Source organism: Anser cygnoides, chromosome 4 (assembly GCF_040182565.1).
Source record: "Anser cygnoides isolate HZ-2024a breed goose chromosome 4, Taihu_goose_T2T_genome, whole genome shotgun sequence".
NCBI lineage: Eukaryota > Metazoa > Chordata > Aves > Anseriformes > Anatidae > Anser > Anser cygnoides.
Window position 1 is genome coordinate 16,674,341 of NC_089876.1, and position 26,749 is coordinate 16,701,089.

The 26,749-nt window shown below is 36.2% G+C and overlaps 1 protein-coding gene across 17 annotated transcripts in view; it reads right to left on the minus strand.

The window, feature by feature from the left end:
• The window catches only part of LCORL (ligand dependent nuclear receptor corepressor like), a 79,651-nt gene that overhangs the window by 20,659 nt on the left and 32,243 nt on the right, over positions 1 to 26,749 (minus strand). For 14 of the 17 annotated variants that reach the window (XM_066995696.1, XM_066995690.1, XM_066995689.1 and 11 more), the window contains 4 exons: positions 26,203 to 26,282; positions 25,838 to 25,967; positions 16,441 to 16,695; positions 6,478 to 6,568 (listed from right to left, as the gene is read on the minus strand). In XM_066995696.1, coding sequence (XP_066851797.1) covers positions 6,478 to 6,568; positions 16,441 to 16,695; positions 25,838 to 25,967; positions 26,203 to 26,282 — 556 coding nt within the window. Of the gene's footprint in view, positions 1 to 909; positions 5,056 to 6,477; positions 6,569 to 12,727; positions 16,103 to 16,440; positions 16,696 to 25,837; positions 25,968 to 26,202; positions 26,283 to 26,749 lie in introns of those variants that run through there. The other 3 variants (XM_066995695.1, XM_066995698.1, XM_066995697.1) reach the window with 3 other exon arrangements.

A 26,749-nucleotide genomic window follows, 5' to 3' on the forward strand; every position in this document is an offset into this window, starting at 1 on the left:
TCCTACAAAAGACACAAAAAAAGGTGGCCAGCGAGAGCGGATAGGAAATGGAGGAGTTGAGAGGGGAAGGGACCAATACACGCTGCTCCCCCAATACCTTTTGTGTACAAAACCCCTGAAGACAAAAGTCAAGCATGGAATTACATTACTTGCAATGGCAGGGGCATTTAATACCACAGAGTGACGATTGACTGGAGTCCAGAACTGGCACAAAGGCAGAGATGTGGTAAGGTTAAGAACTAGCCCTTCAGCACCTTATTTTAGATATAAGCAAATATTTCTCCTCAAATCCAGAAAATTCTCAGGAAAGTGTTCTTATGAGAGGACTCCCAAAAGATCTCCTTCCCTAAAGTTCTGTCCCTGTTGGACCGACCTAGCAATGTCGCTGCAGACTGAGCAGAGGAGAACTGGGAACAGAACGCATCTGCAGGTACTTGTACGGACCGCACAGAACTCCGAAGGAAATATCCATTTGTACTTACGGAAATTTCCTAAGTAAATAAATCTCTCCCCAAAAGCTGTATTTTATCTATAATAGTATTAGTAAAATGAATATTTGTTTCAATTTAAGCACCCATATAGCTTTTGATAATTTTCACTGCAAACTAATTATCCTATCTACATAGTGTTGTATTCCGAATTTCCTCTCATTTATGAGTAATATTTCAATTCTAAGCAACCACCCTTCCTTAAAGCTATGATCTCTGCTATATAAAATTGTCATAGTAAATTAGTCGTTAAATGCTTAATTTGTACAGGTCTTGATCTAATGCCCATGTTAAATATGTGCCTCAGGAGTAAGTCAAATGAGTCAGTGTACAGGTTTTTTGTTTCTTTTCTTTTTCTTTTTTTTCTTTTTTTTCTTTTTTTTACTGAATGAGCAAATCAATCACACATCAGTGTTGTAAATTTATGTGCAAAAGCATTGAAGTGCTTTACTACAAATTACAACGTAGAAACACGTTAACTAAACAATTAAATTCATACAATCAGATTTAGGAATATAACAACACAAAGAAGAAACAGAATTACAGTACATTTACAACACAAGACAAATACATGGAATTCATTAGAAAATATTGTAATAAATAATTCATGAATTATAGTGCAATTGATTTATGCATAAATATAACTAATTGCCTAAAAATCAGTTGTTAACAAAAATCTGTCAAAAATCAAGGCAGCCACAGAGTTTTACTAAATTACTGCGACAATGGAAATACTGCAATTAAAAAACAAATACAAGTATTTGTACTGTAAACAACTAAAAAATCAGTCTCACTAAAGTTAATATACAATTTAATATAAAATTGTCATTAGCTACCAGAAATGGTTTAAACAGCTTTACTGAGCAGTAGTTCTAAAAACAGAGGCACTGTTTTTTAATATAAAATACTTGAGAAACATTCAAATAAGTAGAAAGCATGTAGGGCTTGCTTTCGCCTTCATTTAAAATTCTGCTGAAACATGGATTTTCAGAAAATGTCAATTACTAAGTAGTGACTGGTAACTGAATTTATAAAACAGTTCAAAGTGTGTAATTTAAATGACATTTAATGGAGTACATAGGGGTTGGGGAAGGAGAATCTACACATTTCCCTGCCTTTCCTTAGTTGTGTAATCAAGGTTAGCCTAATAATTAGAAACAAATAATTCTGTTCCTTTAAACACTTACAGGTTGAGTATCATCTATAAACTATCAAAAAATATTTTAATATACTATTTCTGACCAAAAAATAAATACAAGTACTAAAATGTTGAAAATTAATTATAATATTACATACAAAACTACTGAGTACTGTTAAGTCAATAGTAAAATGATCCCTGATATTATGAATCCTGTTAATTTTTTGGTCAGGTCATCTTTTAAATGATATAAAAAGAGTACTGTAACTTGCCTTCAATATAAACTTCGGACTCAAATTTATAATATTGTCTGAGGAGTAGAAAACACCAGTATGGTACAAATATTAGGCAAAGTATTGAAGCCCCAAATTTTTGCAAGTAAAACTGTATAAAGACAGATCTTGAAACGTTTAAGGTTTTTTTCAACTTCAGTTTTCAGTGGGGATGCATTAAGAATTTAATCCTTCTGGCCCTCACAAAATATGGCTTAATTCTTTTAAAAGGAAAGATGACCCTGACATTTGCTATTTTGTAACCTCCTAGTTATCAGGTACAGTTCTGCGTAAAAAAGGATTCATTTTGTAATATGCAAGTAAACCTTAGTCACTGAAGAAGATTCAGTATAGATCTGAGAGACCAAAGAAGTGATACACTGTTTGTGCAGCTTCACATAAGGAACATTATTCTATTTTAAAATGTAAGTTGATACTTTTTAATAAAGGTTAATAAATATGGGCTAGATTTTGCCATCAATATTGCAAGTATGTTCTCTGCTGACTTTAATGGCAAGTTTATCTAGAAATCAAGTTACCTGATGTGGCCCATATGTATCTAATGTCCCCTTTCAGTTTTTATAATTAACCTATACACAGGCAAATTTAAGTGGGAAAAAAATTGACAATGTATGCATGTGCAACAAATGTATAAAAGTTGGAGTCTTTTTCTATCCCAAATTAAATGCATACAGAAGTAATAAAATTTTGAGAGGAAAAGGGCATTGATGTTCTGTATCAAATGTATGAAGCAAGCCCCCATTCTTCACATGTAGACACGTTCTTTGTGATATTCCATGAAAAAATTAAGTATGATATAAAGTCCAATGTGAATACTTTGAAATTCATTTAAAAACTGCAATATGAAGGTAATTGGTCTCCCTTAAATTCTATTAAAAGTTACCTATTTAAAGTGAACTGTCTAGCTTCTAACTACCAAATTTATAAAGAATGTATATTATTGAACGTTCAAAACAGCTTCACTGTTCAATATTTGTATTTCTATCAAGACCCTGAACTGCAAATTTGGTTATTAGCAAAATGATAATGTAACTTGGTATTCATTTTGATAAACTGAAAATGTTTTGAAATGTCACAGCAGCAAATACATTACAGTTACAGTGAGGTTTTTCAATAGGAGTGTGACACAATCCTTAAATAAATTTTAAGTAGTCATAACGTCAACTAACCAGCACGTTTAAACAAAAAAAAACACAACAAAACAAAATGCCATTCTCAAGCTCATTCTGTGCACATTATGAACATGCTCTAAGTTGCATTCCAACCTTCTTTTTAAACCTTACAAGTCACCTTATTTTTCAAACTAAAAAGGAAAATTAGGTTTAAGTTTAAATTATTTTATGCTCTTAGTATTCCATCTTATTTCATATTTAATAATTCTATAACTACAGTAATTTCTCAGGTTTCATAAGTGTACACTTTGTAAACACCACTTTCTTTCTAAACCACCAACAAAATTGTCTTAAAATGATAAAAAAATGCAGTTTATGCCTGCTAACACACATTTTTAGTAATGAAATGTTTATTTCTTACTTGTATTGGATATTTAAGTAACGATGAAGTTTTTTTTTTTCTTTCACAGAATGTACTATATCCTACTAATACTTCACAAATTCACTTTCTTTTAAGGAACTAGCTTTTTAAAAAATCCCTTGATTTGTATAATCTGAGTTACTTACAATTTATTGCAAGTATTCTGTGAAGTTTAGAAATTTGCTAACCATTGATCGTGTATTTCCGTAATAAGATGGTTTGTTGAATGGGTAGAGTGGTTCTTCACCAATTAAAAATTATGTTTCACATGACAAATACTTGTTTTCCCAAAACATCTTTATGCTATTGACTACTAAATAAAACCTGAATCTTTTCACCTATTTATACAAGGATTATATTAAATACACACTATCAGAATTAAGTGAGCAACTCTATAATTCTGTCCACAGTGAAAACCCTGAATAAAACTATTTTTCAAAAGGCATGTATGTGGTTTTTGAACTGTATAATTTCACGTCTTCTGTCAGAGTGAACATATGTATTTCTCACACAGTGTGTGTATACAGACATACATACACACACACACAAAACAATTTGCTAACAATTATTCTACACAGGCTTGCTACTATTTTTGCAGCTGCCAGTCCCTGAATCTGTCATATTAAATAAGCCAGTATCTGGTAATCGGAGTTTCTTCTTCGGCGGAGTCTTCAATGTTCCAGATCTTTCTTTTACTTTATATTCTAAAGTGCTGTGAGGTACCCCATAAATTCCTTGTGCTTTGGAAACACTCATTTTCCCACTCATTACCATTGCAATTGCTTCTTCCATTATTTCATGATCGTACTGCCGATAGCGGCCACGTTTTTTTCTTGGCTGCTTATTATCTTTACGATCCAAACTATCTTCTGTATTTTCTGAGGTTCCATCTACTGTCCCATTCTTAGCATTAAGACACAAAGGAGAGAGGTCCCCATGCAGAAAGTAGGAATCAACACTTGAGTGAGTTACAGGTCCAGAACATTCAATTTTGTTCTGTTTAGGGAGTATATTTTTCAATTTTTGAAGAGCTGATCCTTCTAAGACTGAGGAGGTTTTAGAAACGTGGTACATAACATCCAGAAGACCAGCAGTATCAGACTGTGGTTTGGACACAGAACTTATTCTTAGCTGAGGAATTTTTAATTGTACAGTAGGACTTGTAGTTTCATATTGTAGATTTTCACTTTTTTCTTTAAATTGTGTGACCATTCTCTGTAGAGTTAACTGGTGGAGGTAACTGGAAGCTGTTGGGAATTTTAATTCTGAGGTTTCAAGTAGACTGAGTTTACTTTTTTCTGTGCGCTCTGCTTGAGCTCTTGCCCACAAGGCTACTTTTTGTAGGACTGCACAAGTTTCTTTACTGTCTTTAAATGAATAACTATCATTGAAATCTCGAGTTTTGTTTTTAAAAGGTGCAGGCTTTCCTGCTGGTAAGGCTTCTAAGTGGAGAAGTAAAGTTTTTTGAGGTATGCCATAAAGTATGCCTGCTTTATTTATGTCCAGTGCTCCAGACTGAATGTCTTTCAAAGCTTTTGAGAGCAAACCATCTGCAAACTCAGCACTTCTTTCCACATAGTCCTCTCTGTGTCTGTGTAGTCTCCTGGATGGATGGAATGAAACGATGGTAAACTGATGTATGAGAGACTCTCACACAGCTATGGAAGGGAAGGGTCCACTCCTTTATTATACTCCTTGCTTCGGTAACATCACTGCTTCTGATACTTTTAAGCCTTTGAGATGTGGTAGTTAAATGATTATCCTAGCAAAATGTTACAGTTCTGGTAGGACAGTGCGTCAAAAATCATACGGTGGCTTCTACAGCAGCCCTTCCAAGAACTTTATATCCTAGCTCAGTATTCGATAATATTCTCATGTGCTTGCTATATTCCCTTGTTCACATACTTGCAGAGCAACACTGTTATAATTTTAATGATACAATTAACGTTCCATTAAATACCCAAATCCTGAAGGAGTTTTTGTTAGTAGAAACGTGACGTTACCGCTAAACAAGTAATAAAAGAGTCAACCCCCTCATAGAAAATTTGCAGCAATAAGTACATAACTACACACAACCATCCCAGACTTACACAAAACTAGGCTTTCTACAACCATAAGGTAAAGAGCTGTAGTTAACAATCAAGTCCATTTTGGCAAAATAAAACACAGGTTTAAAAACTTCTAGCCACTATTTACAGCTTTCTAATTACAAAGTCATATTAATTTTTAAACTTCTTCATATCAGCAAATTAATAAAATGCAATTTTACATCATCCAACAAATACTGCTATTGGACTCCTATCGGTAAGAAGTTATTTTGTAAGACATACAGGTGACAAAAACGGTCCTGCTATGGCTAGTGGATGGGAGGATGCCAAAATCATAACGAAATCCAACAAAACAATGCATTTCACTAGCTTTGTGGTAGCTTTCAGCAGAGGCAACAACATTTTTCTTGCTGAATAAAGAAATTTAACTATTTGCCACCACACACCATAGCCAGAACCATGATGTAAGTATAAGTATGATGATTAAGAGCTCTCTCTCTCGCGCGCTTCCTCTCTCTCATATTAAGGAGTATTACAGATAACAGCCATTTAATTGTTCATGTTAGTTGAAGAATACTTTAAATCTAAATATTAACATGGTAATTTTTGTCAAAAATTGAAGTTTCCTAAGTAAACTCTGAAAGAATATATTTGCATTCTCTTTTACTGTCCTACTGCTTTTATTGTGTTACATAATCAATTTTCAGTTCATTTTTAGTAACATGAACTAAAGTTTGGTGATTGTTCTGATAACTTTTCTTTAAACAGAAAAAAAGGAAAAAGACAAATGAAACATATGATATATACATAGACACACACTTATGAGTGACACAAATTCTTTTGAAAGCAAAATATAAACCACATGTGTGTGTCAGTATATACAAATATGTTATGAACATAAAACCTGACTTCAGAGAAGTAAGAGAAACCCCAATTTTCTTTTACATAAGCCGAAGAGAGTCCTAAACGTTGCTTACCCAGACACCGAGTTTTCAGAACACAATGGATCATATTTGGGTTCTTCCAACCTTGCGCTTTTCTTTGTAGAGAGATCTAGCACTCCATCCCCTGCAAAGAATGAGTAGTTATGATAGCAGTTGTTTAAGGATGACCTCAGACATTTTGCTAGCAATTGTTTGTAGCTATGGCACAATTTTTAAGCAGTTAAGTTTACCTTTCAAATTTCTGGCATCCTATTCCTTTAACAATATCAGCTGTCTGCAAATTGTTTTATCTGATTTATAACAAAATTGTTTAAAATTAACAAAAATCAAAAAGCCAAAACGAAATCATGAAATTTAAAAGAAGAATGTCTTAAACAGCAGCATCTGTTTTCCTAAAAATCATGTATACATGGATATTGCACAGTTTACTTTCAAGGCAACCAGAGCAATGTACTTCATATTATTGTACAAACATACTGTAAACAAACGAATCTGATAATGAAGTTAAAGTGGACATAACTAAATCACAGACTTACAGGATAATTCAGACTAGAATGGTCCTCAGAGGTCTCTGGACCAACCTCCTGCTCTGAGCAGAGTCAGCTATGAGATTAGATCAGGTTACCAGATGAGAAAGGAATAGTAGTACCCCAATAATGGGAAGAGAGCTCAAGCCCATAGTGTTTTCAGTGTATGTGACCTATGTCATTAAACAGCTTAAACATTACTAACTGTTTGTTTATACATACTCCCCCTGCTGCCCCCACATAGAAGTAATGACGTAACTAAAGGATCAGAAAGACCTAAACTGGGATGGGAGTTCACCCTATTCAGTCACTGGCAAATGTTATATTCAAGATTTATAGCCGGATGTTGAAATCTATGAATTTTTGAAATAGCCATATTTTATTTCAAATCAGTATTTACAAACATTGAAAATTAACAAACCTCTTCAGTGCCTGACATTTTCCTTCCAGTAAGTGTTGAGATTTTTTTGGTTTATATTTTTTTTAAATCACATTTAATTTATAGATAAATTGCCTAACCATATATAATTTCATACCTTTTTCCTTGGTTCTCTGTTTCAAACTTGGGCTGTTTTGTGTGCTTGTGTTATAGGAATCCAATTTTGAGTTTTAATATGTAGCTCAACATTCAACTCTAAAAGCAATCTTATGCTAGTCCTTTATACAGTAGTATCATTTTTATGTTATCATGTATTATTTGCAAAACATCAATAAATTGTATATGTTTTCCTACAACCTTCGATTGAAGACATGAAGTATTGGTTGGATTTTCCAAATGCCAAAACTCAAATGAGAATTCAGAAAAACTGTTAGGTTAACTTTGCTTTGTACCAATATTGCAAAGAAATATATTTTAGTGTTAGTTGCCCAACTGTTTTATGTTGGAAGAAGAGTAAAGAGAGAAAAATTAACATTGTAGGCCAATATAATAATATTAAGCATATTTATAAATACACCACTTGTTAAAGATGCTCCTTTTCTCCTAAACTTGTTCCCTTCAAAGTCTTCCTTAGACCCTAAAGGAAGTTAAAGTAAGGACTAGTTAATGCTAATCAAGCTTTCTGAAGCAGTAATATTCCAGAAAGAAAAGCCAACTAAAATCGCTACAGAATTATTCTGCAAGGAATATCCAGACTACTACCCAGCTGTTAAAAATCCCGAATACTTGCAATGACCCTGACTCCTGTGCAACAGACAGATTTCATCTGTTGTGTTTCGTTAGCAATACAAACTACGTTACCCTTTAAGGGTTTGTGTGTTCTCTTTCAGAGTAGTTTCTCCAACTTCAGTTGGTATTCACCGGCACCGTGATATAAAATGTTTAGAAGAGATAGCTGGACAAAGTCACAGGAAAAATACCTCAGAAAACTACCTCAAAGTTCAAACTCATCAAGTTGCAAAAGCTAATCATTAGGTAGACCACTATCAAGTGACTACTACGAACAAAAGAAAACCAAGAATAGATTAAAAACAAAACAAAAACACCAAAATGAAAACCCATTCTGAGAAACACTGTTGAAAACCAAATTAATCTACAACTTTGAAATACAGAGTTTTGCTAAAGACATTAGAATATCAAGACAACCAACATGAATGGCTCTTTCTAACCACTCTACAAAGGAACTGACGCTAACAAGATTTTTTGGATATTGCAAGATTCCAAAACGAAATGTGAACAAACCAAATCATTTTTATTTCCAGTCTTTCAGAACTGGCTTTGACAACATAAGCCCCCAACAAACTGAAAAAATGACTAAAAAGAGGACAGCACTGAAAATACTGATTCCTGAGACATGAAATTAGATACTGCCTCCAAAAGGTAAGCAGAATGGAATAACCATTTCAGGTTCAAGACAGCTGAATGTTCAACATAGCAAATGCATTTATTAAGTATATGTATGACTCTTCCCTGAAAACAATGTTCTATGGGAAGGCAATCCTCAGTAAAAAGAGTGAACGAGAAGTATGTGAGAGATTTGATATCCATACAAAATAGCAGATAAAGTCACCACAGACCAGGCTTTTCTTCAGTGATTTCAGTCAAACAAATAAAACAACAATCTGATGCAGGAGGTACTGATAGGTCAGAAAGTTTAATTAAAATGCATAAATCCTAGTGTTGGTGGATCTTTCTGCTTTACAGTAGAATCAATTACGATGAAGGAGCACCTCCAATTAGTAGGAACGCAAGAGCACTGGTAATAAAGTTTTAAGACCAAATGAAATTAAATGAATGTATGTATATATAAACAGTAGAGATCTTAATTTTGGTTAGGTTCAAGACCAGAAGTTTACAGAGCCAACTATCTATAACGAGATGCAAATAAACCTGTGTCTAACCACATCTCCAAGCCAGGATTTTCAAAAGAAGCCCTGCTTCTGTGGGTACAGCAATAAATTTCTGACCTGCGTAAAGTTACAAAGCATTCTAATGCTTACTCTGTAACATTAACACACCTTGTGCATACACTTACCCAGTCAAATATGATCTTTTGGTATCCTTTGTATGTAATGAGGGCATTAATCCAGGTATTGGTTTTCGTAAGACTGTTTTCTCAGCCTAACAAAATTTCTGTTGTAATAGGATATTCACACACAGTCTAGTAATTTTATGTACATATCTCCTGCATGACAAACAGAAATCTGTTTGAACAGCAGCACCCCCTGAGATCATGCTTGTCCCCTGGGTACCTTATTGTAAAGGTACAGAACTGAGCAGTTGCAACTCATCCTTCAGCTCCTGCCCTAATACAGGACCCAAGTCACACAGTTTTCTAGTACTAGGGAACAAAAAGCAGATTGTACAGGTGGACAACAAACCTTGAAAACCTCCATTACTTGCAAGGTAGGAACAATTATTTTAAAACCAAACCAGCACTTCTATTATTTCTATCAAATCACTCAAACCACATGATTTAGGCAAAAATTCTGGAAAGGAAGTGAATAACATCAGGAGCAGAAAAAACTCTATATAATGTGGGTCTAATAAGAGCCATGGAATTGCTTGTACTTTTCATCTGAAACCATGACTATTACAAAAATAGACTTCATAAACAGATACTCTGAAATACTGGTTAATATAGAAAAGTTATTACAAGTTTTTCAGGTCTGCTCCTTGTGACCTTCTAATGAAATCCTTTCTGCTGAAATCCGATGATTTTGAACTTCAAAGAAATGGCTTTACCTCTGGACCTGACTGCTCAGCACCACATCATCAGGTACAACAACACCAAGGTACAACTAAGCTACAACATCTTCAGAATAAATGGGACCACAATAATGTGAACCTCCACCAGACTAGCAAGGTTACAGAAACAGAGAAAAAATAAGCCTGTATCAAACACCTGAGTTCCTACAATTGGTATTTCAATACTGATTCTGGCAAACATGTCATCTTCTGGTTTTCAGGAAATCTTTCACTGGTTATCTGCCCGACTAGGTCAGATGATCTATTCTACCCAGTCCTCTGACTCCAGTCACAGCAGAAACTCCACTCCCAGCATGGGAGAGCACATCAGCCTGGCCACCACCTGCAGCATGTTCCTCTCCTACTCTCCCAGCAGATGCCACTGGATCACAGAACCCAGAGGTCTCTCTCCCTGACTGCTCTTTACTATCTGGCCTTGGTTATATTAGCTAGGAAGTTATGAGAGGCCTTTTTTGAACCCACTGCCAATGTCCGTCTCTACCACCTCCTGTCACAGCAGTTCCAGATGTTCACAATTCACTGTGCAAAAGAAGCCCCTTACCTCTTTTTTTATTTTCCTTTTAAAATGTTTCAGCAAACCTTGCCTAGTTCTAGTATTTTGAGATTCGGTAAATAACAATTATCCCTTTACCTTATCCATCATACTGTGGCAAACCTCAATATAGCTTTAAATAGGAACAAAATGATACTGCCTTGTCTCTAACACCTTTCTTGACGATGCCTTGCCCTTTGCTGTCTATTTTTATGGAAACGCTGTTTTCAGACAACTATCAGTAAGAACTCCGAAGCCTTTTATTACTTTTTAACTACCCCTTTGACTACCCAATTTTTGCTGACCAGGGAAGTTATTTTATAAGATGAAGAACTGCCAGATTGGCCATACAGTAGGTGCATGTGGCAAGGTGCTGGCAGCAGTGGGGCTGTCCCATGCTGGTTGACCACTACTGATTCCAGTCAGCTCCAACAAACACACTGCAGGACACAGCTGAGCCCAGCAGCCAAGCTGGTGGCACCTCTCAAAAAACACGGGAGGGAAAAATGCCTCTTTGTTTTAATAGGCAATATTTAAAATTAACTTTCCCCAAGGTGAGTCTTGGTCCATGATGGCAAGCAGTAAGCCAGCACCCTGTCCTTAACTCAACTTGTAAGCTCTTGTTTCTGGTCTTATTTCCCCCCCTGAGCCACAGAAGGAGTGAGCAAATGGCTCCTTGGGAGTTTGTCAGTTTTCTGCTACTGGCAGTCAAAGAAACAAAATTCCTTCTTTTCAGAAGGAGTAGTCAGGCATTGGAACGGGTTGCCCAGGGAGGTGGTGGAGTCACCGTCCCTGGGGGTGTTTTTAGGGACATGATTTAGCAGGTGATACTGGTGGTAAGGGGATAGTCGGACCAGATGATCTTGGAGGTCTTTTCCAACCTCAATGATTCTATGAAAACCCTGGACGCTGTTCCAAGGATGACCTTTTTACACAATTATTAAACAATTTGTTTCTTGAATATATTTGCAGATTAAACAATTTATGTTTTTGAAACATAGCATGTGTACCTTCAAGGACACAGCATTTTTCCCACTATATATAGTGAGAACAGTGTATTAAAATAAAAAGATGGTAAAGGATTATTTTATCTGAATTTTTTTCAATACACCCGATTGTAGCAATCAAGAAGCCATATATGTCATGAGTCAAGTTGCCATACCAAGTTGAAGGAGGGTTTTCAAGTTATGAAACTACTTACTTCTCAAAAACTAAGAATTGTTCTGTTGGAAATTTTGGTGATTTCATATGCATATAGGAAAACTGGATAATAAAAAGCTGTTTTAAATCATTCAAACTGAATTTTAAACTCTGGTTATCCTTACTTTTCCTACTTCAAGAATAGCCAACAACGATATAGCTATAGAATAGCTTTAAGAACTTCAGTGCAGCAAAACTTCCCTCTGTCACCCAACTCTGGAATTATTAGTAAATAGAAGACAATCTATGATATTAGTTATTAGTACTTTCTACTTATGATGAATCAAGGAGGCATGAAAAAGCATTACGCAAATTCTCTTGCTTTTTGTGTGTGCTATGTTTACACCCTATCAATCAACAAGAAATTATACAGCTAAACTAGCTTCTTAGATTATGTACTTGTACAGTTTATACTTTTGCCTCCTTGCAAGTCACTCTGCTTATGAGCTTCAGGGTGATGAACCCTTCTGTGTCTATTAAGGGAAAGGAGCCTCTACACCAAAGCAGCTGCTGCTGGGCTACACTCCCTAAGATGCCGCACAAAAAAATAAAGTTGCTGTAGGATAGTCCAAAACTGTTCCTCACTCCACATTTTACTTTGTGAAGATGCTGCTTTATCATTAGCTTCATTCAGAAAAGGAATGACAAAAACCATACACAAATACCCCATATTTTTTAGGCACATTGCAGGCAAAACAAGTTTTCTCTTGTGATATAAACACAGTATACTCTTTGTGAGTCCTTGGTAGCGTTAGAATTACACAGATTAAGAAGCAGATACTAGTGGTAGATACTAGTGGTAGGATACTAGTGGTAGGATACTAGTGGTAGATACTAGTGGTAGGATACTAGTGGTAGGATACTAGTGGTAGGATACTAGTGGTAGGATACTAGTGGTAGGATACTAGTGGTAGGATACTAGTGGTAGGATACTAGTGGTAGGATACTAGTGGTAGGATACTAGTGGTAGGATACTAGTGGTAGGATACTAGTGGTAGGATACTAGTGGATGTACTCAAGTTGAACCACGGGAAGTTTAAGTTGGAAATTTCTCCTAATTTCTTCTCAGAAAGAGCAGTCAGGCATTGGAAGTGGTTGCCCAGGGAGGCGGTAGAGTCACTGTCCCTGGGGGTGTTCTAGGAAAGGTTGGACCTGGTGCCTAGGGGCATGATTTAATGGGTGATATTGGTGGTAAGGGGATGGTTGGACCAGATGGTCTTGGAGGTCTTTTCTGATATTTTACTGTCAGTTAGAAGTAACTAACTGAGCCTATGAGCCCAATTATTTACTAGCAAGTTGCAATGGAAATTATCACTCTTACACATACAGTAGAAGGCAAAGCACAATTCTGGTACTCCACTACCAGAGTCGGATGCTAGCTAGAGGTACTTGGATGTCTGTGCTTAAAAGCTCATTACTGAATGATTCAGTACCAGGGTTGTGACAGGTTGACCTAGGTCAGCAACCAGACACCCAGTCTCTCTTTCTCCTCCTTTGTCAAGAGGCCAAGCAGAAAGAAGTGAGGTAGGAGGGAAGTAAGATGAAAAAGCTCATGGGTCAAGACAAAGACACCAATTATTGTTACAGTAAAAATGGACGTCAGTTATGAAAAATTAATTTATTGCCAATTTAAATAGAGTTGGATAATGTGAGGAAGACAGAGATAGAACACCTCCCCACCCCAACTTTACCCAGGCTCAATTTCCCTCCTTCGCTCTCAACTCCACCCCCCTTCCCCTGAAACAGGGGTTACAGTCTCCTCTCTGCAGCTTTCCTCCTCTCACTTCTCCCCTGCTTGTGTGGGCTCTTCACAGGCCTCATTTCCTTCAGGAAGTGCCAAGTTGATCTGATGTAGGGACTTGGATTGGTTGCAGTGGGGATATCTGCTCCAGACCGCTCTCTTCCATGAGCTGCAGGGAAACACTTGCTCCTTCGTGGTCCTCTCCACAGGCTGCAGAGAAACAGCTGCAGCACCTCCTCCTCCAACCGAGGTGTTTGCAGGGTTGTTTCTCACTCTGCCCATCCAGCATTTTCACTCTTACATGTTCTCAGAGAGGTGCCACAAACTTTGCGGTTCCACTCTGCTTTGACCCGTGGTGGGTCTGGTGTAGAAGTGGCTGTGCTTTGCACAGGGCAACCCCCAGCCTCCTCCTACAGAGGCCACCCCTGAAGCCCTCTCTCACTACTAAAACTGGCACATAAACCCAATACGCAGGGGTTTTGACAACATGCAGCACTGTTAGTGTCAAACCTGAATATTATGAGCGTTCTTCAGAGACAGTCTAGGGATAACAAGAGAAGGTAAGAAACTTTCTGAGGTGAAGATAAGATCATCCAGATGTCTTCAGTGGCAGAACCTTTGCTCAGCACTGAACTAGTGCTTAGCTTGGACGGGCTCAGTGCAAGAAAATGTTTCTTGTGATCTGGAAAATAAAGCCTAAAACTTCCTCTGAGGTAGTTCAAGAATCATTCCCATAGTACAGATACAAGACTGCCTGCTTTTTATTATTTACATCTGCCATTTTTAAATGATACTATGGTAAATAAAAAGCACCTGCCTGATTAAAAAGATAAACCTGAAGAATTTATGTTTAGGCCATCACCTGCTTCACAGGAGAGAATTTGAATTCAAAAAAGATATCAACTTCAAGGATCCAACAACAAACGTACAGATTTGAACTTTGTACTCTGTTACTGCCATTTCACTTGGAAATTACAAACAAACAAACAATAGATTAAGAGGTGCAAGACAATTAAAAGATTACTAGAAAGGCAGCAAATAAGAACATATAGCTTTTCTTCCTCCAGTGTGGAGACTCGAGTGTTTTACGTTAGACAATTAAAAAAAGTACAATTAAAAGCTGAAATCATTGATCAATTGCATAACAGTGCCTAAGGATCAGGATTACATTAGTTGTATAGACTAAATCATCCTAAAGAACCACTGAAAAGCTGGTCCAAGATCATACCTGTTTATGGTATATTGCTGTTTACCCTAATTATAAGATTCAGATGACATGGAAGATAAAAATACCTCAAACTCTATGATCTTTTTTGGAGAAAAGATCAGTGTACTTCAAAATAGCTGAGTGACTGTAGCAGTAGAATTTTCTTCCTAACCCTATCCCATTGCCCCATTCACCCTCTGCCTTCCTTTTTATTCCTTTAAGACTTATTTGTGCTCAGTGACCCAAAACCTGTCTTTGGGGACTTCACACCCTCAGGTACATTTTAGTGTTAAAATTGGTTCTTCTTTATAACCAGCTGTTGGAAGTAAGCAGCAGGTTATAGTGCTGATACCAGAAAAGTACTTTTTACCATCCTTGGGGGGGGAAGCTTCAGTCTAGAGATTGTAAATCTCTGAAATCTATAATTCATCCACAGTGGAGGCATATCAAAACACAGTGGATTTTTTCCTCAGGATTTCATCTGCACCAGGTATTTAGTCTGCATAAATTCATGTCTAAATCTAGACATGAACTAGCTTCTGCTAACCACACAGAATAAAAGCAGGAACTTCAAAATTTCTTAATGATTGTCAAAGAAAAGTTGCCTAAATTTCATATAGAACAGATATGTTTAGCAAGGTAGATCCATGTCAAAACCTTTTTCCCCAATGATGCATCATCTAATTGAAGACTGCATCATTAAGCATAATCATATGAAAGCTATTTCATTATGAAAAATAGTCTTTTAAAAGTTTATTTCTGCAGTTCTATCTTCTTTTAACTTTAGTATGATATATGACATACAGGTTCACTTTTCTCTGTGGTCTGCAATATAGTTGGACTAATACAAACCCTTGTATTTGTCAAAGACTAACTGATTTTGCCGGTGTTCACAGTTGCACAACATTTACAATCCTCCCTGAAAACTGCTGCTACTCCAAATCAAGTTTGGAGTCCAAAGCACTCTCATGATTATATTATCAGTTTTGGATAACAGTATTTGAGAGTAAAGCAAGAAAAATATCTCTCATTATCATTTACAAATATGAAATACCCTTCCTTGCCTTGAAGAATAAGGTTGTTTAATTCTTAATCTTTACAGATCAGTACAGAAAATTCATCCTTCCATCATTTTAACCAGTACTAAAAGAATCAGTGTCCGAGGGTTGAAACAGCCAGAATGAACTTTGCTCTTTGAAATTGCAGTACATTCTCTTTTCTCAGAAGGCTTAACAGCCCTTTCCTTCAAAAAAAAGTCTTGAGCCACTGCTACCTGTGACAGCCACAGATAAACTGACTTAAGATTTGGTATTCTGACACCGACAAATTCCCATGCTACTTGAAAGCATGCACCCAGAAATTAGGATATTTATCACTGAATACACAATAAGAAAAACGCTTTTAGAAAGACTTCTTTTAACCACATAATTTCTTTTTTTTCCCTTATGTACTGAGCACTGCTTTGAAAAGATAGAATATATAGTTATTTGGGACAGACAAGAACAATTTATTTATTTTTAAGTAGAGACACAAGGTAGTACATGACATCAAAACACAGAAAAGCAGATAGAGGATATTTACCTTGCTGAGTATTCTGTTCTTGAGTTCGATTCACAGTGAGGTCTAGAGGGCTATCCTGTTCTTCCTGAAGGGAGTTTTCCGTTTGGTTCATTTGGATACTTTTACATATCATACTTGGTTCAAACGATGAACCATTTCTGTTCTCTTGAATTTTGCTACTTTTTGAAATGTACTCAATCGCAAACTGGCGGATCATTTTTTTCATTAATTCCTGAGCAACTAGGGGAATGTTAGGATCACAGTTCTGAGGAAGATCTAGGAATAAAAAACAACAACAACACAAGCAACAGATGTATTAAGAAAAATTGAAATACTTTTTTAAAAATAAAGATTCCACATACACACATGAGCTCATTGCACACATTCATTGTGCTTAATGAACGCGTTAATTAAGATACCTAAGGTGTTCTTTCGAATATTCCTTACTGGTCATTTGCAAGAGTGTGTTTGCATCAGCAGTTTTTAATTATCATGGAATTTCACTATCATGGAATAAGTCAGATTATATGGGAAGATAAACAATTCAAGTACGAGAATCAGAATTTGTATTTATTGTTGTTAATTAAGATGAATTTTCATTTCAAGACAATTTTCAGTTTAGAAAATTTTTTGAATATTTAGTGCAAGGTAAATAGAAGTATGAATATACAAGGAGTTACTTTCAAAGAGCAAATAAAACAAATTATCTTTAAACTACAATTCTACAGATTAGTCCTTTGTATAATATAGAACAGTTGGACTTCTGAGAAGTTAATCTTAGAGAAGAGTTGTAGAAGAGTTGTTTCATGTGCATGTTAGATCATCGTGCCTATTTGAGATTCAAGGTTGCAACATCAAATCTGATATGATATGACTTGAGATGTCCCATATAATTTGTAGTAATGCAAGCAACTGAATTTTACAATAATCTTCAGAGGTCAAAGTGCTAACAATGAAATCATTTGAGAGAAGAAACATTTCCTGTTCTTAAAGGTATACACGCTATATGTATATGAGGACACATGTATGTGGATACATACAACAATCCCATGGAAAAAAAGCATTTCATTTTAAAAGCACAAAACAAATACAAGGATCAAACATGAGATCTCTATAACTTTATTTTAGTATCTGCCAGCTAGACAAAAAAATTTAAAGTTCTTCTGACTAGCAAAGCTGAAACTACATTTGTGAATCACCACGATAAAATCCCTCCAAATGCCAAAAACAAAATAAAAATTACATTTTTATGCTAAGTTACATAAGAAATCTACTAAAGAGTAAGCTGTATTACTGATTAATGCAATACCAGAAACTGCAATATTTCAGTTCAAAAGATGAGCACAATTGTCCATACTCCAATATCTCTGTTCTTCCTTAATGTGTTCTTCCCTATACACACACAAAAACATGCATTTCAAAGCTTTGTTTAACCCACTGTCCATCCTCAAGATCACAGGTAATCAGCAAAATAAATTTCATCACAACAGACAGAGGTTTAAAGCTTAAAAATAAAATAAAGAATTGTGAATGTGAAAAATTAGCTTTTAGATGATTCTTGATTGCCTGAAAGAAATGTCAAAAGGATATTGTGGCAGTTACCAGGGAACTTATATCAGTCCAGAACAGATAAGTTAAAAAAAAAAAAGCTGAGCAGTTGAGTTTTGTTTTCCTGGAAGCTGAGAAACTGAAAGGACTGGATCTCACGAATATTTCATTCAGGCAGATACTGTTGGAAGATAGATGGATCACACAGTATTTGCTTGAGCATTTTATGTCAATGAAGCTACACCCATCTACCAGCAAGAGTGATCACTGAGATTGGACCAAAGAACACTGTTCAGGTTTAGGATGAATGTATATAAGACTGTTTATTTCAGTTTTTTCAAAACATTCCACTTGAATTCATTTTCACCAAGGAAGTATTGCAAGACATTACAAAAACATATCTCATCTGCTGAGGCAGCTGACTGTTCTGGTGCTTCTTGATAATACGTTTTGGTTACCAGATAAGGTAAAGCTCCAGCATTTTCAAAACCTCAGTATATGCTAGATGTCTTGGCTTCAAGAGACTTTATGCAAGGCATGAATAAAAACAAGCCTGCTTATGATTGAATGCCTATCTTCTGACACTCCTTCAACCAGATTGCTACCAGAATTTCTAAAACTTGATCGGAGTTTCTGGAGGAAGGGCACAAGGTAAAATTCCAAATGCAGAATGATCCATATAGAGAAAAATCTCTCCCCATCATGTAGCATCCAGACACAAGTATTCTTTGTTTATTGGTATTTCCTGATTCCTGAATGATGAATCCATGAAGTGTTCAACTGGCATTTGGTTAGAGACACAGAAGAAAACAGCTTGACAAAAGATACTGAAGCGGCAAGGCAACAGATGTAAAAATGTTAGTGTATATACATCAGTAACAAAAGAACAAGGGAAGTTTGGATGTAGAATTAGAAAGTTGAGTTACCTAGGAACAAGAGTGTCTGCCTAAAGCTACGATTCCACCACTGTCAAGCAAAGAAAGTTACTGATCAATAACTTAGCTTAAAAAACAAGCAAAAACCTTACAGTGAATAATCAAGAAACTCGAAGACAATAAAGTATAAGAAATATCAAAAACACCAGTCTAACAGATATATAAGAAGGGTCATTCTATAACAGTTGAGAAATTAGTCTGCTGCGTGCAGCCAAGAAAATCTTCTTTGAAGATTTTTTGGAAAACAGGTGATTATGAGCCCAAATGGGGAAGAGTTACTTCACATCCTGATACAACCTGTGCCTTTGAAAAGCAAGAGATCAGAAGCACAGGGTATACCCATAATTAACCAAAAAACACAAATACCTGGAATAAGCATCTGCCTATTAATCAACAACATCAAGTACTGTAACTGAGACAAAATTCTTTCAGAACGACCATGTTTCTATTCTCTTCCTATTCTATTTCAGACTGTTCACACTGGTAATATCCAAGCATTAACTGCTTTTAGACATTTGCCTATCCATTAGCAGCAAAGCCATCTTTTGAACTAGCTGGAATAACGAAGAATTTATTTTTTGCTCTTATATACTTTATTAGTCTTATTTTTTCTTAATTATTTCCAAATACCCCCTACGGAAGAATAAATGCAGTAAGATTTCTCATAACTGCTACAACTACTGACAGTTTACATATTTAATTTACTATAAAAGGTAGTATTGAATGGAAAACACACACCTTGGAGCACAATCTAAAAAATGTGCTCCAGGTGCACATTTGCAGTATTCTATCTGCTAATGCATATAGAGTTTACAAGGCTAGACCCTAGTTAGTCTAAGCTTAACTGCTAAAAATGCAAATAGCGTGACTATCACATCTTCAGTATTTGACTAAACTCACACCCTTAAATCATAATTCACATTGGAAGGACCGTAGGAGGTCTGTAGTAAGACTGCATGCTCAAAGCAGGGTCACCTTTAGGATCAAAGCAGACTGCTCTGAGTTTTACCCAGCTGGGCCTTGAAAACTCTGTTGACGGAGACTGTACAATCTTTCTGGGTAGCCTGTTCCACTGCTTGCCGATCCTCATCTCTGCTTATGCAACCAAGAATATCTCATTTCAATTTGTCTTCCATTGTCCTGCTATGCACCACTGTGAAGAGTTTGATCCTCTCTTCTCAGTAACTTCCTCAGAGGTATTACAAAGCTGCTGTTGATCCATTTTTATTAATACTGCATCCTCTCTAACGGAAACAAAGCTTATGTGGATACATAACTTGTAATATTAGGAAGAAGTAACAGAGTACTCTAAGTTAGAAGTGATTTCCCACAGCTATCCAAATAAAACAGAAGAGATGAGAGATGTTAGACATTCAAAAAAAGTGATATGTTTTCATATACAATTTTCTTTTTACACACTATAAATTTTATAGAAAAAAATTAGACTAAGGATAAACATAACTTTATATAATGTTTTATCAATATAAGACTAATCAGAATAGGGTACATGGTTAATGTGTATGACAGTCTGATTGCTTACATTCAATGTCTGCATTACTGTAGAAGTATGCAATGAAAACATGTTGAGACCTGTAATTTTAAGTTCATGGTGGTGAAGTTTCACTACACATTGGAAATCTTTAAATAGTCATACAAAGTTTGTAAAAGCAATTTAATGTGTTTTGTGGGAAGAAAGTTATTAGACCTCTGAGCTTAGTTTCACAAGCAAATATTTCTTAATTATTATCAGCAGATGGCACCAAATATACTTTGTATGAACAAAAAACTTTTTATTCTAAAAGATGTTTTATTAGGAGTAACGATTATAGCTAGTTTAAAATTCTAGATTTATAAGCCTACATCTGTTTAAGCTTCTATTTTTCAGACAGAAGATTTACGCAACAAGGCAGCTGTATTTACTCCAAGGATTGTGTATGCACATACATACCACTTCAAACCCAGCAAAACAGCCTCTAAGAATTTGGAGTAATAGGTAGCTCTGATGGTCCTCTAATTCCTCTCACATCACTGTAGACCCTCCTGATATTATGATACAGCCCAGTATTTTCTGCTTGTGAAATATTCCAGCCAGAACGCAAAAGGCAGCAGTAAAGATGATATACAATTATGACTAACTGCAACAATTTATTTTTTCAAATCTCACATTTATTAAGACTCCCTCAGTTTAAGTACTACATACCACCTTGTAGCTATTCAAATCCATATGCTTTACTATTCTGTACTTTATGTGAATTAGACTGCACAAAGTAAAAAATGATTTAACAGGTAATTCAGTCTTACACATGTATTTGGCAGGACAACAGACACGGAATTGAAAGCTCCCAAACTTATGTTCCACATTAGCATTTTGTATCTTGAAAAACACTATTTTTTCCCGTTTAAAAGGAAATCGGGACAACAACTCTTAGTTTCTCTTCTGATACCGTACAAAAAGACAGCTGAAATCAGCAGGGAATTGTAACTCTCCTTGTACCTTACAACGCAGTTCTGTGAGTAGCAGAAATAAAGAATACCAGGTTGCTTATCAGCATTTCCTGTACCACCTCTCCCCTTCACAAAGGGGCTGCATGTTTTCTAAAATGATCCCATCTTAATAGCCAGACTGTACCAGCAGCATCCTTAGCTCCCCATGTAAACTTGTCCAGCTCACTGTATAATCATCAGCAGGTTAAAAAAACAGAATACAGCCATTTATTCTGAGCTACCCCTCATGATTAGTTTAGTCAGCTTAATTGATTAACAAACAGAAGGAATAAGGGCCAAGTTTATTCTAGTTTTCAGCTCTTGTAAACATTCAAAGTTATTTCCTCCTCTACTTAAATGGCAATTTTCTTTACTTTGTATCCTTATACCTCTGAGGATTCCCTTAAATGAAGTTGAAAATGACCAGGAAATTCAAGTTACTAGAGACAGTAACACTGGCAGACAGACAATCAACACATTGTACATTTTACTTCCTTCAGCAAGCAGTTGAAATCCTGCTAAACATTCTTTCCTGATGAACCTGAGGGACAGGCAGCTTGTGCAGTACACTTGTATGACATCCTTGCTATGACAGAGTTCTCAGTTCTTACAGTTGTATTTAACCTAATTTATCAGGTAATACCAGGCTTTGAAAAGACAAATCAGATTTCTTAGAATTATTAATAAAAAGGAACTGCAGGTATTGGATTAAGTAGTATGCACATCTCAAAACTAAACTTCAAAGTAAATTTTTAAAAATTGAATATTTAAGAACATTTCAATGGTTTTCTGTAGTTTGAGATTATAGCTGCAAGTCTAGATGGGGTTTACCAAACCCTATATACTGCCTGGGAAGCGTAATCAGCTCTTGACATCTCTGCACCTCTAAGATGCAACTAAGTAAAGAATGAGAACTCAGAGGCAATGGCAATTATATGGTATGTTATAAAGACATACTTATGAAAGGAAACATTTTAGAACATGAGACACCTAGAAACAAGAGAAAATTTTAAGCTTAAAAGGAAGTTATTTTGGTGTCAAAAACATGATACTGAAGATACTTGACAGAGTTACCCATAGAACCTAGAAAGATTGAAGTCATTCAAGTCATCCTGACTATTTTACTCCCTCCATTTTTCTACCTCAATTCCTTTATTTCTATAAAAGATTTTCAGGTTTCTGTCCTGGCGGATCAGGACCTCAAGGTAGAACCTGATTCACAACTGTGATTGTATTTAACTGACTTTTTTGGTTTAAGAGTTCATACTAATGTAATAGTGTCTGGAAAGAAAGGCTTCCAGGAACATACAATGTGGATTATCAGAAAGCCAGATAATTAATATTCAATGATCAAAAATGTCTGATAAAGCTCTTGAGCAACTAGAACTCTGCCATGTAAAGATTACCGCATTCTGTGATATTCATAGTGAAAGAAAAAACCTATGAGTTTCTTAAAGCACATTGTATTTTTTTCTTCATGGCTGCTTTGACAAAAGAAAACGGATATTTTAACATTACTTAAGTGAGGAGTCTACTCTACTTACAACACCCATTGGGCAAAGAGAGATGTCATACCTAGGAAGAAAGCATTTGGTTTTCAGATAAATTGTTTAGTGTAAACAATCAACACAACAGGGGCTACAGCAGGTAACAAAAACTACTCCGGTTTTACTGAGGTGCCTGCCAAGGATAGGACTTCCTTACAGACAACTGTCTACCAAATTTGTCTTTCACTAACACAAAAGTAGCTACCTAAAAGAACAAAGTGGTAGCTTTTTATTATCTTGGCAGTAATTTTATCACTCTTAAAAGGAAAAGAATCATCATCTTCGGGATTTTACAGACATCCTCATCAACGAATGCCTGCAGGTTGTATGCTATGGACAACATTTATAACATGCCTGCGTGTCTGGAGGCCATCTGAACTAGATTCCTGGTGCCAAAAAAAGTTTGCAAATTAAAATACCCAACCACATCGTAGCATATTCTGAAAGTAAAAGGATAATGAGACCAATAAATAAAATTCAATTTGCTCAGTCTTAGAAGTTGTTCACAGATGCCCCAAATGAAATTCCGCTGGTCATGACAGTAAGAGACAGTATATGCCCTTGAAAAGTTTATAGTCAAAACAAATGAAATAACTATTACTTCTGTTTTAAAGACAGCCAACCAATACTTCCACAGTACTTTGACCACAAAAGAGTATCTCTTTTACTACTAAGTGTAAAAAAGTTCCTTAGGCTAAACAGTTATTTCAAGTGTTCTGATTCCCCCCCTTCCCAGCTGATAACTGATCTCAAAAGCCTACAAAAATTCTTAAAGGAGACTTGGGATTTTCCTAGCAAAACTCTTTGGCTTCCTCTTACAAAGGAGAAACTAATATCTCAGAAATTGGCTTTACATGCCCTTCGCAAAGAACAATTTGTTCCTCTTCCTTCCATGATTTGAACAACTCACAAGACTTTGCTGAACCTGAACTGAAGCAGAATTCCTAGAAAACTCCTCAACACACTATCAGTTACCCAAGAATACACAAGACCATCAGAGAATCACAAAGATAATCAGGAAAGATTTTCCACTTGTTTTTCAATACACAAAACCTTTCAAACTGAGCTGATCTGGCAAATCAAAAAAACTAAGAAAGATGCTAAAAATCAAGAGCTTTTCTGAGAAATTTCACAAAAGTCACTCACTCTAGTAAGGTGAAGTCATACCAACTTTCACTTCTCCCATGATAAAATTTCCCCCCAAAGAGAATCAAAAGACAGTCTCTATGGAGATAGAAAGCTATTATAGAGTATACAAGGGAGGGCAAAGATAGTGAAGGGTCTAGAGGGGAAGACGTATGAGGAGCAGCTGTTCAGCCCAGAGCAGAGCAGGCTGAGGGGAGGCCTCATGGCGGCCTGCAGCTCCCTCACGAGGGGAGCGGAGGGGCAGGCGCTGAGCTCTGCTCTCTGGGGACAGCGACAGGGCCCGAGGGAACGGCATGGAGCTGGGACAGGGGAGGGTCAGGCTGGGGGTTAGGGAAAGGTTCTGCACCCAGAGGGTGGTCAGGCACTGGGACAGGCTCCCCACGGCAGTGGTCATGGCACCGAGCCTGTCAAAGTTAAAGGGACATTTGGACAACACTCTCAGAAATACTGATTTTTGAGCGGTCCTGTGTGGAGCCTTAAGTTGGACTCAATGACCCTTCTGGGTCCCCTCCAACTCAGGACATTCTATGATTCTATCTAAACTAAGTATAAAGCATGTAATGTTGGAAAACACTGTACATCACATGACCAAGGAAACAGCTGAGAACGTAGAAAATTGAAGGAATTTAAATACTTGCCTAGGGAGGTGCCATGCAACTGGCCCCTTAATCAAAATATAATAGAAGTTTCATAAACACTGAGGTGGCAACATTTTATTTCAAACAGAAAACAAGTGGTTTTAAGCAAAGACAAGGAATGAAGATGAACTCAAAATACGTACTGCACTCCACTGAAAGCCTTAAGTAAACTGTAGGCTGAACAGACATGTGCCCCATATGGAAAGAGATTATGACCATCCCAGGTTCAAAGGCATAGTAATCTCTTCCTGCTACAGCAAGGTAAAGCAGGAGAAAGTTAACTTCCCTTTTTCTCCCCCACCTATGTGAAGTGAATATGAGTGACTTGCTCTACTATGACAGAGCACAAGAGGGCTGTCACTCACCCCTGTCACACTCACCTATTTTGACATTCAAGTACACTGACTAGACTCCAATAAAAACCTGTGAAATCTGTGATGAATAAAGCTGCACTCACATTCCTTACACAGGAACTTCAGGAAGAAAATTAATAATTTCGCCTCTATCAATAGTGACTAGCTTACTGGCAAATAACCTACATGAACCAAGCTGACCTGTCAGTCACTTGTGTGCTGCTATAAGTTGCCAACTGCCAAAGAATGACAGTAGTCAAAGAATAAAATTTCTAAACACTGTTTTAAGAAGCTTCAAACACTGACTTGGATATATATGAAATCACAACTTCTATGTAAGACGATCCCAAATCCTATTTTGTAATCTGTAAAACACATTATCTCACCTACAAGAGTTTGCCTACTGAAAACTAGAAGTAAAAGCAGTTTTGGAACAGAAAGTGTTTAAATACTTAAAAATTCCAGAGAACAGCATCACAAGTTGGCATAGAAAAAGTTAGATCATAGAGGAAAAAAAGAAAAAGGTAATGAACAGAGATTTAAAAGAATAACAAACAATGCAACAGGACTCACAGCAATGGCGAGCAGAAAGAATTAGTGCTTCATTTACTAAAATTATAGGAAAAGATTAGGGAAAAAAAGAATAAAAAAAGAACAGCATTCACAGCGGATTAATAGAAACTACTTCAGAATCAAAGTCAACCCTAAATCATTTGATCCTGCTAGATTTGTGTCATCTCTTAATAGAAAAGACGTGCTTTCATTACCTTTCTTTCGAAAGAGTGCATTTAGATAGTTTTCTGCTTGGCATTCAATCTTATCAGTGTTGGACTGGCCCTGAGATGATAGTTCCTCTGTAGGCGTTGACTGTGAAGAACCAATAATTGATGCACGATCCTAGAAGATACATGGAAGATTATAAAAATCTTTCAGAAGTTAGTTGTGTATTATATTATCAGTAGGCTAAGTTACTGAGCCACTAAAGAGATTTTTACTACTTCCCATCATAACCAAGCTATCTTAAGTCAAAATGCAGTATTAACCTATTTGCAAAATTCAGCTCTCTGATTCATATTTTCATACCAAAAATTAGGCGTTGGAGAGTCATGCTTGATATCATGTTCATACTTACACTGACTGTTTCTTTGTGTAAATTACAAAAGGAACATTTCTCATCCATAGACCAGTCAGTTAGCTCTTCTGGCTCACAGTCTTAAAAGAAGAAAAAAAGCTAGATGTTTTAAACACATAAAAATGGATTCAGAGAACAAAATACACATCCTACAATTCTCTTAACTAAGTTCCATTGTAATCTAATATGCGTTTATTGGTACAATGTAGTCAATAGTATTCAATTCTTCAGTTATTTCAGAAGTCTAGTTTGGCTCATATGGTTCAACTTTCAAATCAGAGGGCATCTTCCTTAAAATGAAAAGTGAACCTGTACATTTCAGTTGATTACCTATCACAGTTACTGAAGACATCTGCGTACAGTAAATTAAGCTCTGATACCCAGTCATTATTCCTTTTAATTAAACATTATTCCTTTTAATTAAAGTCTACAAGCTTACACCAAACTAAGCTAGGAATTTGGATACAGTCCTCTTATCATTTGAGCAAGATGTGTCATATTTAGACTCATTTTATACTATTACTACAAACGAACCAAAACCCTACAT